A 17117-nucleotide genomic window follows, 5' to 3' on the forward strand; every position below is an offset into this window, starting at 1 on the left:
TCAAATAAATATGGGCTCAATCAGGCTGGGATTCAATTGAGGTCTGACACAGTGAAGGAAACAGAAGTGAACATGGGAGAATGTTTTTCTCTCTCTTCAGGTAACGTCGACGGGAAAAGTCCTTTTTTTTTTTTTTCTCCATTTACCCAACGGCTCATTAGTTTCTCTGTTGTTGTAAGATTGTGCAAATTACATCATGTCCATTACTCTCATTGATCAAACTGCGAGCTCGCTGTATGGCTCCATCCAGCGCTTCTGAGAAATGAATGGGCTAAGAGCTATTTTATTTATTATGAAGTACATAGTATATAGATGCCCGACACCTCGGTTTATGATCTCATGAGAAATTCTGAGACTGAGATGGATGAAGCAGAAGTACACGGACTGACTCAAACTGTCAATTAATCAAACTAAAGCCAAAGGGGAGTTATAACAACATTATCCAAATTACTTTGCAGTGCTGGGGAACATTTTAATAAATACCATAACAGCCACGACTTGGCATCACCCTGGGAAGTACATGACAGTTAGAGATTAGTATTTATCTAAATGAGCTATCGAAATAAAGCCCTGTCCACCCACTTCTACAAGCCCTGAAACTGGAAATGTCCAGCATCCGTGCTCAGCTACCCACATTTAAAGGGGAACGCCACTGTTTTGCACATAAAATTCAGTTTACTAATCATGACGAGTACTTTTTAACCTTTGAAAACTGTTTTTAAAATGTCTTCTGCAGCTCTGGAGGAGCTTTGTGAAATCAAGTATGTGTGCTTGGAGACTACCAACCCAGTCCTCCCTACTCCTAGTCCCCATCTACTTTAGGTGTTAGGTGTTTGGGTGCAACACTGTTTTGCTGGATGGGGGCGAGTAGATAACGACCAGATTTTAATTTTTTGGGTGAACTGGTCCTTTAATCAGTCTCTGTCTCAATCAGTGCGTTCTCCATTAAAACGCCACTACTTAACTGCTGGAGTGCCCCTTTCATTTTCTACCCTGATACTTTATTTATTACTGTAGCATAAAAAACAGGGATGTGAGCATTATTATTTCACGCTGCTGATCATTTATGCAGAGGTTCCATAAAAAAAACCCTCTTGCTCACCGAAACTCCCGAGAACTGTCTGAACTCAGCACATCTTTGCTCCTTCGCCGCTTTTTCAAGATTCTCATGAGACGCCGGATTTAAGATGACAGCTCCATTCATATAACATGAACACATTTCACCAGGTTTCTTACATTGTGATGCTGCTTACTGTGTGTGGTTTAGAAAGGAATTCAATCATATAACACGGTTTTAGGTTTTTTCTTTAATCCCCACAGAGAATAAAAGACACAGAGGACAGAAACGTTGGTAAAAAATAAGAACATTCACAATATATATAATTTTAGCTAATACGTAGACGGCAAATGACAGAATAATACATATAACCACTACTTACTTTATAACAAAATGTACATTTCAATAACCTGCAATAATCCATGCAGCATTTGGATGTTATTCACCATCAATAAAAGGAGTGTGTTAGCTTTGTTAGCAAAAAAAAAACCCTCTCAGTATAACAACCTTAGTGTTATATTACATTCTATGTATGTCACTCAACATACACAAAGTTACACATTTCACAAGGACACTTGACCTGAAAACAAAAAAAGGAAAGTGCTTTACAACACAGAAATAATAGTAAGACATGCACACTGGGAAAGAAAGAAATAAGATGAATTGTTCAATGTAAGAAAGCACTTGAGGCATTTGAGAAAATGGCAACAAGTACAACAGTCAGGAGAGAACCAGTAAAATGCTACAACTAGTGAACTGAAGAGTTTCGACGTGGAGTCAGACAATCAAAAGTTCTTTAAAATCTGAACTCTGGACTCCAAAACTGACAGTAATTACCTCGACTGATCGCAGCAAAAAAAAAATAAAATAATGAGAGCATTTTAAACGGAATAATGAAATTCACATCTTTGTTCAGCGGACATCAACGCTGAGACGCTTTAATCAGGACTGTTTGTTAAATCCTGCTCCGTTCTGACGGAAGTGACCTTCAATTTTGCTTTTTGCCTTTGTGCTATACAATGACGAACAATCGGACCTCACTCCAATGCCACTTCTGTTTCAGAGCAGCTGAGGACAAGCAATGCTTCCACTGTGTGTGTGTGTGTGTTTTTGCATATATACAGCGAGGTACAAAGACAAAAGTCTGCTTCAGGATTTAAGGATAGAGAAAAACATTTCCAAGCAAACGTCTCTGCTCAGCTCATGAAATTAGGCCAGTTTAAATTATCCGTTCAAGCTGTGGATTAAAACACAGGAGCTAGAATCAGAAATTAATGAGAATTATTAGAGGAACAGGTCAACAATTTGGGAAGTGGGCTTAGCTGCTTTTTTGGCTGAAAGTTAGATATTTACGCTACAGCAAGCTGCTGGTGAGCTTACCTGAGCACAAAGACTGGAAACAGAGGGAAACAGCGAACCTGGCTCCGTCTAAACTAGGCTCACTAACTGACGTGTTATTTCTCTTTGTTCATTCAGCATGGAAGCAAAAATGACAATTCAAAGTCAAGTAAAATCACAACCTTCTGCTTCTGTTAGAGAAAGAAAGCCTGATTCAAAATCCCGCTGACATTTGTTATACCAATACTAAAAATCTAGCCTTGGAACAGACACTCAACAGTATTTTGTGAGGTTTTAGATCTTGACTTCGATTCTTTATGGACCAAACTCTTTCTTGGCCTGTAACAGTAAGGGGAGGAAAAGGGCGACTGGTGTTTTTCACCACTACATCAGATTACGTCTGAATGAGGTCGAGCTTCCTGGAGTCTCGGTTGTTTACCAATCGTTGCTTTTAAAATTCGGTAAGCAAAAAAGATACTTAGTGTTAATTAGGCTCAATCCCATTTCCAATTTTTACCCCGACTCATCTTTTTCAAGTGGCCCTTTGCCACTCAGAGCAGAGTTATAAGAGGTAGAAAACACCTTATGACCCTCATACAACAGCTGAAGTTGATAACGTTTATGTAAACCGTCACAACCAGACAGCTGTAACCGACTTATCATATATTACTTCAGCTGATGGAGACAGAAAAGCATGGACGCTCGCAATTTGTTCACAACTAGCGGTGCTTTATAGGCCAACATGAACAACCCACGCTCCTACCCTGCCAGTCTGCACTGATATTAGAGGAGCAGGACTGTAGTTCAGTTTTTGTCGGCATATGGCACCAAAGAGGGGGAAAGAAAATATGTCAAAATGTGGGACTGTAATGCACGAAAGCAAAAGAGGGCATGGCAAGGGGTGTATTGGGATTGTGCGTTTAAGAGGTACGTGTGGATTAATTTTGTTCCCCTCGGTCGGAGCTGCTTCTGCTGTTTCCAGTCTCTGCGCTGATCTAACCAGCCTCTGGCTGTAGCATCATGTGTACCAGACAGATATTAAAGTGTTATCCAACTTCCCATCGAACCTCTGGCAAGAAAAACAAATAAGCATTTTTCCCAAAGTCAAAAGTTAAACAAAACTCCTTCTAAATAAAAACATTTTAAAGTATCCAGTATTTTGCCTCCCACTCTGCTCACACATTCACTCTTGGTGTTACTAATTCACAGCGAATGTGTCCACAGTCGCCTTCCTGTGAGCCACAGATGATTCATGGGGGCCTATAAAAAGGGCGTATTCTCCGTAATATACTGTATAATACATCCTTGGGTATTCTTCCAGTGTGTTCTAGCGCAGAACAATGGAGTGTTTGTTGAGAGCACAGCCTGAAGCAGCAGAATTTGTTGGCAACATGCAACCTGCAGGCGAAATGCTGCAGTCAAACCAACCACTGCATCAACAAAACGATAAAACATTTAAATAACACAAAGGGGGATGGAAGATGAACACAAGGAACACGGTGCTGTTCTTCCGGTTGTGAGCGATTAAACAAATCTTCAAATAATGCACCGCAACACACCTCAAACATGTCTCCCAGCACAGAAACGTACTGTAATTCATTATCTTGGTGTGAAGCGCTTTACAATTTATGGTGGATTTACCGTACAGCAGAGGTAAAGCCGATTGGTGGAGAGCTGCCAGATGACGGCACAATCACAGGCTGAATACCAACCTATAAAAGATGTACTGTACGTTAATCATGTAACATGCGTGGCATACAGTATGAATTCACGCCTCAGTATCAAGGACACGTTTCTCCAAGGGAAAGAAGGAAATGTAGTTTTTAACTCTTCCTGAAGCCCAGAATTTATCTCCAGGCTTTCTGAACAGGACAAATAATACTGTAAGATGTTTCTGCTTTACATATATCGTGTGGTGGATACTTTGATCCGCAGCTGCTCGCAGTGCCGGGCTGCAGCGTACCTCTCGAGCACATGTTGTCCCAGAGGAAATCGGAGCCATGACCCTGCCTGTGTTATGGCCGCCTCCTATCTGCTGAGCTATACTGGGAGGAATTTAAAGCAGGGCTTTTTTACATTTCGATGATGCTCTTGTCAGCTAGGTTGACTTACAATGAGTTTTGAGTTGCAGCAAAGTCTTTGTAAGTGCTGAGGGGTACACTTTTCAGATCAGATTTCCCTGTTCCTCACGCAATCTAAGCTACAAGTTTCCAGTAGTTTCCCAGAGTGCAGAGTTTGGGATATTTGCAGGTCAAACTGACAACAGACTAAAACTGGGATCGATCTGAAAACATTCCACTCCATATATTTGCTATTTCTTGAGCTTTCAACCATCTCACAGAATCTTCATCAGGGAGAAGAGTTTGAGTTATAATAGAGATCAATCAGTTGACATGCTAGCTCAGGAGCTGTCCTGATTTAATCTATAGCATCATAAGACTTCTCGTCAGTGTGCATGAAAGATCGACACAGAAATCATCAACTGAATTTGCTTGAAATGTTAATTAGCCATTTTTTTTAACTAAATAGTAAACAACTCAACTCAGGAACAAACTAAAAAGCTTAATTTGTTCTTGATTTGAAGCGCCCCCTGTGGACAAAACCAGTATGAACACCAACCTGTTAAAAAGATCTTGACCTGTCTAGCCTTTACATTCATTGTGGAAGCAGGTAAAAAAAAAAGAAGAAGCAATTTTTAAAACTATTTGCTTTTTCAACAGCTGTTTGCAGGATGCTAACCAAATGGTGATCTTATGACGAAGGTCAGGTTGTTGTTTTTGGAGCGGTAATATGTGTTGTTTAGGAGGGCGACTGGCAATCGACCTATTCAGTTGCTTAGATATGACGTTGTGTTGAGAAACAATGTAAACTTTGTTTCTGTGCCAGAACAAACACCTAGGTTAACAAATTATGTTGCTCAAAACGTTAATGTTATCAACATTCCCTAGTAATGTTATGATTTTGCTATAATAACTATACAGAAAAAGGCAATCTTATGTAAGTCATATGGACGCATCAGTATTAAATTGAGACTGTTAAAAACTCCTTGTGGTACATTTAACTATTCAGTTATACTTTCTGCAAAGTTTACATCTTAAAATGAAGATCTAAATGTCACTGCACAGCCTTCGCCACACTGCCATGAACTGCGACTCCGGGGGACGAATGCTGAATATTCGCCTTGACATAGTGAAATTCAAATGTTCTCAAATGTTGTATCCTCACCACACTATAATATGAAAACTCCCACGCAGCTAAAATACACAGGACAGGACCTCAGAGTCCTCAGTGGGACACTAGTTACAGCCAAGACATCCAACACCCAGCCAGTTTTAACCTTTTGTGTCGTTTGACCCGTAAATCACCAATTCACTGCCCACTGAGAAATAGCCCCAAATGTAGTGTGATAGTAAACATCATTCTGCAGGAGGAGTGAGACTGTGCAGCTTAGCTGCAGTACATTACAGTCGTCAGGGACCCTGTGCATCAAGGCGCCTAAATTAGAAGTCTTTGAATCCTTCCAGTCCTCCCCTCTGGGCCGCCGCTCTGACCAGGACACTAATCACAGCCTGGGGAGGGGAGTCACGGTCACAGTCAGAGTGTCTCAGCCCTCCGCAGCAACCAGCCAACCTCCACACCTCAGCACTTCGCTGATTATTCTTCACTGTCCTGGAACAGATGCATTCAAATGTAATGGCCCAAACCAGGAGACACGCACGCTGCGCTCAAAGACAAATGGGAAGATGTGTTCACACAGTGATACTGTACACAAAGAGGCACAAAGCTGGATGAGAGCATGAGCGAGGGAGACGGAGCATCTTCCTCCGTCTCCATACAATGAACTGCAGAGTATATCGCAGGCACAAAATGATAATAGAATACAATTAACTTCAAATGGTTTCACTGCACACATAAATCTCTCCCTCTGCGGGGTCACAAATGATTTAACTCCTTCCGTAAGGATGGAGTTTATAATTGCACATTGCTCTATGTGCTGTGATGCTCACATTGTCAATGGCACACTGTTCAAGAGCGTTAGGAACTTCTCTGCAGAATAAATTAGCAATCCACCCGGACATCGCGCCAATGGCAAAACATGTCTCCTAAAATTCAATTTCACAGCATTAGAAAAGGAAAAAAAAAAGCTGACATCTTTCAGTTGTGTGAGTTAACACACACAACCAAGCATGACGTTAAAAAATCTGATTCACATCGACACATCTGGTTCACCTTCCAGTTTGACTGAAATCTGTTTTATACTCGCCCGTAACATTTTGTTTTTTAAAAGACCTTGTTTGTTGCAGCTTCATTAGTCGGACCGGAGTGAATTGAAAGCTGCCTTCAGTACTCCCCCTGTTTGAGATGAAGGCTTAGTGATACTTGTTATAGATTAATTACAGCCTGACAGAAGAAGACAGACACCCAGAGGAAACAGAGTAGGCGAGCTCATCAGATGTCCATGGCAACGTGACTCGTCTCCTCAATCCTGAAAAAAAAAAAAACTGAATGCAGCCTTTGCGATGTACGGCGCCTGCGGAAACATGAGCTGCTGAGGTCACTGCAAGTTGATGGATGCTTTTTCTTCTTCATGTTGTTTTCTCCTGTTATTTTATTTTGTCAGTTTGTCTTCGAGGCATCCTTTGCTAAACTCACAGAGCAGCAAATGGATCGAATAGTCAATGAAGAGTGGCGTGCCGTGCACTTTCTTCAGCTCTCAGATTCAGGAGAAGAGACTTAATTTTCACAAAGCAGGAGATATGTTTTCGCTGTACGGTTCGCTCAAACCTTAACTGGAAGTCAGCCTGACTGAGTGGCAAATGTCAGAAAACTGGATATGAGTCATCCAGGATGTGCCGAGCGACCCCCAACTACACTTTTCTTATTGATATGGAGTGAAACTTGTGCCAAAATGGATGTTCACGTACTTCAGGGAACACGCTTTCTGTCTATGTTGAGATTCAGCTGTTTCCCAGATGATGATGATGATGATGATGATGATGATGACGGCGTAGTATTTCCACGTTGGTTCAGCCAGGGTCACGACAGCTGCCAGGACGGGTTGAAGAACTTGATGGTGTGAGATTTGGCCCACTTGGCGAACACAGACTTCTCCGTGATGAAGCGGTGCCCACCATAGGGGGCGCTCTCGTGGAGCAGGTACTCTGCGCACTCGTCCCGGCTGCCCGCCTCGTAGTAGTGGTAGGGAACCTTTCTGTAACCCTCCGTCCTGAAGGGCAGAGGAAAGACAGAAAAGATTTGATTTTAATGGCCAATTTAGTTAAAACCAGGACATCATTTCATTTCTTTCAGGTCCCATTTTGTATAACCCTGATTTTTAAAAAAAGCTGGGACTTGTAAATAAAACAGACTGTGCTGCACATAATTGAAAACATTACAAAACCAATATATTTAATGTTTTCGTAGACTTCTGTAAATATGTGCACTTTTTAGTTTTTTCTTGGCCCAGTACGTTTCTGCAAAACAGTTCAAGCTGGACGTTTCTTTATGTTGTGACTTTACGTTTGTTCAGGTTGAATTTTCTCTTTCTCTCTTGGCACAACGCTGTGCTTTTGGTCTGTTTAGGTTTACGCACAAAACCCACTTTGTAAGGGTTAGAAAAACATCATTGTTTGGTGTAAAATATCTGCTTTGGTTGCTACAAAAACAGATGGAGATGTCTCCACGGCTCCTTGAAAAAACACCTGGTTTTGTAGGCATGAAACCCGCTACGAAATGTCTCTAGGTGTCCTTAAAAATATCCAGCTGCGTGACTCAGCTTTGTTGGCTTGTAGTAACGCCACCACCTCCCCCTCTGCCTCCTGCTGGTGGCTAATAAGCACATAATGTGACTGCGATATGCCACGTTTGGTACACGTGCACCCCCCCCCCCCCAAACTCTGGTTTGCAGAAACGTTAACTGCTAACATTATTTCCTGACGACTGAGCTGGAGGTACATACCAAACTGTGAATTTTGTGGACACCCCTGGTGTTTTGTGGCTTCCTGCCCCGAATGAAATTAAGAGCACCTCCATTAACGTCAGAATTTAATAATATCACACAAACGAGTGAAGTGAATTGATGAAATTGAATGAGATGCGACAGGATCTATTTGATTCAGCTCGGCAGGTGATGGATTGATCAGTGCATTACAACATCACAGTCAGTTATACATTTCAAACCAGGCATAGAATAGATAACGTAGGTCCTGAAAATTGCTGTTACTCTGACTGTGCGATACGAGTTTCAAGCGCATCTCCAGCTGCAGTAACTTTTGTTGTGTACATGAACAATAGATATAATAGTACATTGTTTTAATATCGCTTTGCTTGCTAGACACAATTTAGAGCCAATGTATTTCTGCACCCGTTGGGACAAATTCCAGTCAGCAAGAGTCCTTGGATTTAATTGGTTCAGCCTTTAAAACTATTATCTGAAATAATAATCAAACTAAATTATTTAAGCTACTAAACTGAAGATCCTTCAGGACTGTGTTCAGCAGTTTGAACTGATGTCGCCTCGGGCAAAATTTTCCACTCAGCAGGTTTACCTCATCCAGTACAGGAGCTGCTGTTTGGCGGCCTAATGCTTTTCAATAAATACTCCTCTAACTAAGCTGCATTTATCTGGAAAACGTCGCGATAAGATTCATTCCCTCTCAATCTGAAAACATCTCATATAAATAGGTGACGTACGGTGGGAGAGTTTAGCCATTCTGACCTGAATTCCACGATGAGTCACTCTGTTTACAGTTTGCATCTTCAAATGATTGAAACGAGCGAGGAATCGATGAAAGCAGAAGCGAGCACGGAGCGGTGGAACAGAATCATTGTGCAATCTGCAGTTGATTTCTAATGGAAAGTGACGGCTTTATGAGAGGACGACTTGTCTAACAATTTCATTCGGGGAAGGAACACAGACGGAAGAGAAACAGCCACTGGGTCCACGGCGAAAAAAATCTGTGGCCGTCTGCCAGCGTACAGTTACAAACAGCCCAATCGCTGCCTCTCCTCTCTCTGTGTCACACCAGAGTTAACACATAAAATCAATTTCACTCTCTCTGCAGCACCTGTTGAGGCTCCATTACCGCACAACTGGTGAGGTCAGTTTTGACTAAAAGCTTTGAACGTCGTCACACAAAACATCACTTCTTCTTTTTGCACCGGATCGGTCGGCTGCCAACTGTACTTTGTGTGACACTAAATTCTCCATTTGGAAAGTCAGTGGAACACAATATCCTCCTGTCTCACGCAGGAAGGGAAGGAAATAAGTGAGAGACAGGCAAGGGGAGGGAGGGAGAGAGAGAGAGAGCAACCCCTTAACTGCCTCACTGAATCATAAAATCCTCCGTGCTGGTTGAATTATCACTCCTCTCCGCCGTGTGTCTGGGGCTGTTTATATTCCAACTCCTGCTGTGCGCAGGGAACACGGAGAGGATAAAAGGCAGGATTTTCACCGCGCATTAGGTAAAAGTGTTTGATTTGAGGGGGATAGAGAGAGCTCAGGTTGAGCTGGGAGAGAGTGGAAGGGAGACGTAAGGAAAGAGGTGGCGAGCTCATCGAGGCTGACATGAGTTGAGACTGAGCAGTCACGCCCGGAGCAACTGCATCTAGTTTGTCATCCCTCCTATGGCCCCGCAGTCAGACAGTAATCACTCACCCTAGAGTCAGAGAGGAGCTGACAGGCCTGTATACAAATAAAACCTTAAGCAGAGGAGGAACCGGGTGCTGCAGCCCAGCCGTCCGCCTCCGTGGAGACTCTGCAGCCTGCTGGGTATTCTCGGCAGGAAAACATAATGGTATTCACGGCACAGAGAGCCCAATATGGATTTCAGCATAGAAATTCAGCCATTAAATCCAAACTGAGGCATTGGAAATGAATTCCAACAGGCAGTCCGCAGTTATGGGAGGCTGCGATTGGCCGGCGCCGCTGTGAATGTGAATCTAGTTTTCAAAGTTTTTGTAGGGACGTGGGCATTTTTCATCCCAGCATGGAGGAGGGTGAGAGGGGGGGCTGATAGTTGGTGTCTTACTTGCAGTAGGTGTCATTTATCATGCCGTAGATATGGATCTCTTTGCACATGTCCATGGCGAGGATGAGCGTGAACCAGCCGGTGCTGAGGTAGGAGCCGGACTGGATCCTGCAAACACACAAAGACAGCTCTTTAACTCTAACAATTATTGGGATAAAACAAAAATTAAAAACCATTTGTATTAAGATAAAAACATCTATAGCGTGTGCAGGATTTGTCTGACCTTTGTACTCTTTGCTCTTTTGTGCTTGTAATGCAGTTGATCTGAGAGTTACAATTATTCAAACAGCTGTTCTTATCGTAGGTTGCTCTGGATACAAATCTCAGCTTGGGATCAAAAATGCAAATTTAAATGTAAATGCATCGCCAGCACAGCGAGACAGCCCTCAGGTATGAACCATTTGTCTGTCTTACTGTAAGATTCACATGAGTTGTTTCTCTGATTTTAAAAACCCACTTGCGGCCTTAAAGGATAAGTTCACCCAAAAATTAAAATTTTTGTCATTATCTCCCCAGCCCCATGCTGAAAGTTGGGTCAAGTTTCACAAAACATTACTGGAGCTTCAAAGCAAAACAGCGTTGCAGCATTCTCCTAAACAACTGAAGTAGCTGCAGACTTGGGTCACTGGGAAACGATCCAAAATTTGACTTCACAATATTTTCCCGCCCAATTATCACGATAGACGATATTATTGTCACTCTAGCCGAGCGGACCTAGAATTTGTGGTGTTGCCCTGTTTACAGTAGTTAACACCAGCTTACGACAAAGACGACATGCAGCCTCATTCAAATCACTCGCCTCGCCATTTCCTCCCACTGTAAACAAAAAATGCTGCCACATTGTCAAGCTGGTGTTTGTATGTTAAAGTGCTGCGTACGTACCGCTTCATTGGGCCGATTAGGCTGCCTCCGACAGCTCTGACATGACAGCCCTGCGTGTATTTTCTTTTCTGTCAGCAATTCAATATTCAATACTGTGGAAAATATTATATATATATATATATATATATTGATATACATATATATATCAATAATATTGAATATCAGCCCGTGCCCATTTAAAACTTTTTAAAAACAACCCAGAAGAAACCTAAAATGGCTCCATACAGCTTGTCCAGCATGACTGAATTCTCTGGAAGCCTCGAGATCCCAAATTGATTTGAAAATAAGTTATTTACACCCTTTAAAAAGCCAAAATCTTCACTGTAGCTGCTAAATTAAAAATGGGTGGGTGAGTCGAGGATGTAGATAACCTCTTTTCAAATCAATTTGGGATCTCAAGGCTTCCAGAGACTTTGATTACAATTTCACATTATTTTAGCTCTTTTTTTGGGGCTTTTTCTTTTTTTTTTTATTTTAAAACAAGTCTGTAACTTCAGAGAATGCTGCAACCTTGTTTTGTTGTGAAGCTCCAGAAATGTTTTGTGGACTTCAAAACTAACTTTCCACCAGCATGAAAGTGAGTAGATAATGACTGAACTTTCATTTCTGGGTAAACTTGTTGAACAGGTTGTTAAATCCAGTTTACGAAAAGGTTCAAAGGCCGAGTAAAGAAACACACTTCATTGGGTTGTTGAACACCTCACAACAACAAGCCAGCAGCAGTACACATGTCGTCCTCTGTGAGCGATGCAGGAACCCCGTGGGCTAATCAATAACAACCTGCATAATCCTTTCATCAGCGTCAGACCTGTGGTGTATGAGTGATGATCTATCAAAGTTTAAAAAGCTTTGATCATTTCCAAACACAGAGCACACTGTTGAGATGCATCTTCACTCGAGGTTTTGTCGAAACCAGAATAGTAAACTCAGAAGTGGGTCATGAAATGTAGACCTGCAGCCCCCGCAGGGCAGGTGGCCCCGCACTCCCGGAGGGCCCCCTGCCTTTCAGCAATGCATAATACTACAAGGAGTCTTAGACCTTGAATAAATTAAGCAGAGTGCACAGTGTGATACTGATAATGAGGAAAAAATAGTCGCATCACCACAGCGTGAAACAGTATCAGCATAGAGATTATGGAGGGCCACAGGTGTCGAGTCTATTTACTGAACTACACTGGACAACAAACAGCAATTAATAAATCATTTAAAAAATTCTTTTTTTAAAACGAATGAACCAATAAATTGATTAAACTGTCAAGTATTTCATTATTTTATCCTAAAATGGACGATAAGGAGGAGGATAATTAAAAGAAAGTTCATTATAAAATGGGTCAAATAAAAAGGGATTTATAAAGAGAATGACATCAATCAATAAAGATATATAAATGAATACCCCGAAGAAAAAATGTCTCAATTAATTTGAAAATAAACTGTTTAATCCAGAAATCGGTCAACTAATCCATTTTTACCAGCTGCTTTTCCATTTCCTATTCCTATTTTTACTGTCCAGTTACAAATCAGTTACTGTAATGCTTTTAACCAATTGTAATACTCTGGCTCCCATAAGAGAGATGGAAATAACACAAAGTGGTCCCCAGAAACAGCAAATTACAGAAAAAACCCATCAGAATTCACTGGCACACAAATAACAAATGTTTGGAAAAGCAAACCCTGCGAGCTGATACGCATCCAGTCATTGTTCTCAGCAGGCAGCCTGCCCATCACTGATGAGGTACCTTGGACAGCTCCTGCATCACTGGCTGTTCCAGGATCAGGACCCTGGACAGCGCTCAACACAGAAACTGGTTCACAATGTTCTAAATCTGTTTCACAACATTTTGGACTCATGATGCCTTAAAAACAGAAGGAACATCTACTTGTTACTCCTCATCACCTAATGCATGTCTTCTGAGTAGAACGGCACTCAGTAGAGTACATACAGTCTCCTTCAGTTCAATCAAGCCTCATCCAATATCAAATAAAACATTTCTAAAGGTTATATTGAAACATTTTCATGTAGACAAATCATTTTTAAGGATAATACAGCTACAGAGTTTGTAGAAAAATATCTCTCTGGACTAAAATGGTTGTTTTGTTTATGTTTGTGGAAGAATCAAGACAGTTCCAGCTTCTCACATGGTTTATGAGCCAACAGTAAAACACCACTGGGATCACATGGTATCTGTGTTTTGTCAGTAACGAGGAGTCTTGGTAGTTGCCAGTTTGTGGAAAAAAACTGAAAACTGGCCCAGCATACTGGTATGCATTTGGTATGTAGCGTTTGAAACATTACAGCTGGCGTTAGAAACATTAGCTCGTGCAACAAACTGGCAACCTTCTGAGGGGGCAGATGATGAACAGCGGTGTTGTGACTAAAATGTGAAATCAAATGGAAGGTGGAGAAGCCAGATTGCATCAAATTGTACTCACACAGAGAGATCCATGCACTATGCGCTGAGAAATTAACGAAAATGTCACAAAACAAAAAATCTCGCCATATGTTAAAGCATCAAAAGTAAACGGGGTCTATTCTGGACCCATCATCCGTATAAGTTTCGTGAAAATCCGATCAGTACTTTTTGTGTAATTCTGCTCACAAACCAACAAAACAACCAAACAACAAACAAATGGACGCAAGCAAAAACCTTAACTGCAATGCAACAATTACAGGAAAGTCTGGAAAAAATCTGTTTTCTCTGCTGTCCTATCCTGTTATTCATCTCTTGACCCATGAAATTTGTTTTGCGACTCCTATTTTGGGAGCCACTGTTCTGAATAACCTCTACAGGAAAGCATGAGGATGCTTTAGGCTGTTGCTGATCTACTTATAGTCATGAAGCCTTGGAACAGCTAAACAGGTTATTTCAAACGAGTACATTTCAGTTCTCCAAACCTTATTGTGATCCAAACAGGAAAAGAAAAACACAACTGGAACCATATCACCGACAAAAACCCACACAAAGCTCTTCAACAGCTCGAAGTCAGCTCATTGAAATCATTCACACATTTTATTTTGTTGTGAATCAGAAATAATTAGAAATAAAAAACTCCTTTCTCTCATATTGTTGCACAGTGAACGCAGCTGGGATACAACTGATGCAGGTCTGAATGATAACTAGAGGATTATTTTCCAAACAATTCACTGAGCGGAAACGTAATTTCTTGCCTCTTTTCAAATGTCCGTTGAAAAGAGGCAGAGAACGCGGTTTTCAAATTACAGAAAATAATGAATTATGATTACGAGCTAATATTAACATCGACCTTATTAAAGCGGAAAAGGGGACACGGCAGGGGTGGGTGACGGCACTGAGACGGGTCAGGATAAAAAAAGAAAGAGATTTGCATTACAGAGCAGAGAAAATGTTGCATTTGAGTTTAAAACCTTGACCTTTAATTTAAGTGACCTCATAAGACCAGTGGCTGTAATCTGTCAGGGTTGTGTAGCAGCTTCTGAGTCAAACTGACAGCCTGAACCAGGCGACGATTTGTTCATTTTTAACAGGTTGGATGGCTCAAATCAATGATCAAGGATCCAATGAGACAAATGCAAAAAGGGAAAACATCGATCCACATCATCATTTTCAAGATGCACCTTTATTTTGAAATGGCCCGTCTGTGTCACCTTGTCTGTTCAGGCTCACCTCCTTCCTAAACATTTAAACAGTACCAGCACCAGGTAGGTAGAAGCAAGAACAAGACGATAGGATATTTACTCCCTTCTCAGGAATAAATCAGCAGTGTGGAAATATTTTGGATTTTGGAGAAAAGATGGGTCAATACATAAACAAGCTGTTCTCAGAGGAAAATAACATCTACGATCACAGTTTGAAGCTAGAAAGGTGGCAGGGTCCGCCAAATATAAACAAACAGTGAAACAGTTAAATTGTATTGTTCTTGAAGGTCAGTTTGTTTATTCAGTCATGAAAACGAAGAGTTTGTTTGTTTAGTTTGTCAGTCAATGAAGCGCTTTCACTTCTGATTAAAATTATTATTATGTCCAAAACTACATAGTGCACCTTTAATGAGTTGTTTTTTTTCTTTTATGGCCAAAAGCATAAAGGAAAAGGCAGCTTTTTTTGTCAATGTACTGTAACTGCTCATGATGTCGTCTCATATCAACTGCAGGCCCATAATTTGAATAAAATCGTAACCTGGCAGATTTTGATATCTGCAAATATTGCATAGTGTCCAAAGAATTGATGTAATACTAGTAGTATGAGTCATTTACACAAAACATGCAAATAAAGGGACTAGGCTTAAAAATACCGTTATTCACCTCAAACCACCTCTCTGTGCCTGCACTACTTCTGCCACAGTGGGCTGGGGGGGATGGCAGGTTAACTTGGGGATGTATTTTGGTCATTTTGCCAACAAGGGGAAGGCATTCCTCCTCATACTGCCTGCTGATGTAACCTGATAATATACATTTTGACATAATAATATTTTTTATTTGGTTTGATTTATTGTTGGCAGCTCTACAGTGAAGACAGAACAGATCCCAGGATGTTCAAAACCACGACAGACGTATAAACAAATAACATGACGTCTTTAAAACCAAATATAAATCATACTATGACTCACACAAGGCCAGAGTAAATACAATACAACAATACAACTAATACAACAATACAGTCTAGACAGGATTCAAATAAAGCAGAGCAGAGCCATTCTTTCAATATATTCCACAGTTGCTGCGAGATATTATGCAAACACATGCATCATTAAATGCTGAAGGGGTCAAATAATAACACGGGAGAAAAAACACAAGATGTAGACTGCATGAGTGCTGCTGGTGAACAGCGAGCAGGTGGATGCTGCAGCTTCTTATTCAAGGACAGTTGGACATGAAGTGGCGCTGCTGAGGGACAAATCTGTTGTGTGGACTGAACCTATGAACCTTACAGATAACAAACCGTCTCAGTCTCAGAGCCACATGACCACCCTGCTTACAAAACTGCTGCTTTCCTCGCAAGCTACGTATGAGTTTATCTTTGGTGCTCAGTCATAACTGCTGTTATCAGCTTCGCACTCTTTAGAGATCAGTCACAAAATGTGAGAGGAGCCCGATCGATACATTGGTCGGCAGAGTCTACTTATTGTTGATCCTTCTCCCACTGCTGAGCCGATCGTCACTGATTGGTCATTTTTCCTGTTAATCTTGCAATTTCATAGCGATAAAAATCAAATGTGAGTGTTTCAGTTCCTGGTGGGATGCGTGGCACGGTACCAACCCCACCCAAAGCCAAAGGTCAGCTATCCTGCATGATGAGTATCACTGGACCTGCGCTCACTCCAGCCTTCCACTCAGTTTGCTGCTAAAAGCAGGTCCCAAGAAGAAGAAATATCCCTCCAAGTTTCCCTCTACTTGGTGCGAGTTTTCTTCTTTTAGAAGGTCGCTCAAGATCATTTTTGTGATGTAAATTTGAGATGTTTTGATCGTGTTTTTGTTCATCTTTTACATTTAAAAAAGGATTTAACTGTCAGTTACAGATAAATCCTTTTTTAAACTGTCAGATACAGATTAAAACTTATATGAAATCTCACATCCATGTATCTGTCCCAGTAATCTGTGATGTAGGGTTATACGCTGCATATATCATATTGCCGTTTATGTTTTCAAACAGCACTAATATGAAAACTTGCTTGGGGTAAATTATAATTATTACAATTCCCATTGAGCTGGACTGTATCAGTGTGCTGATGAGCTGCTAAAATATCCTGCTTTTTGTATATATTGGCCAACATATCAATTGGAGTTTCTTTTACTATAATAGTAAAAGAATACTATACTATAATATTGACAGTTCAGC

General features: G+C 41.1%; 1 protein-coding gene across 1 annotated transcript in view; it reads right to left on the reverse strand.

Moving 5' to 3' along the window:
• Nucleotides 1-1287: 1287 nt before the first annotated feature.
• Nucleotides 1288-17117, reverse strand: part of st6galnac3 (ST6 (alpha-N-acetyl-neuraminyl-2,3-beta-galactosyl-1,3)-N-acetylgalactosaminide alpha-2,6-sialyltransferase 3) — an 80688-nt gene continuing 64858 nt past the window's right edge. The window contains exons 4-5 of the mRNA XM_084370079.1: nucleotides 10426-10533; nucleotides 1288-7622 (exon numbers count right to left, since the gene is read on the reverse strand). Coding sequence (XP_084226205.1) covers nucleotides 7433-7622; nucleotides 10426-10533 — 298 coding nt within the window. The 3' untranslated portion in view covers nucleotides 1288-7432. The remainder of the gene's footprint in view (nucleotides 7623-10425; nucleotides 10534-17117) is intronic.

This window comes from Pagrus pagrus, assembly GCF_965226575.1.
Source record: "Pagrus pagrus genome assembly, chromosome: 12".
NCBI classification, from domain to species: Eukaryota; Metazoa; Chordata; class Actinopteri; order Spariformes; family Sparidae; genus Pagrus; species Pagrus pagrus.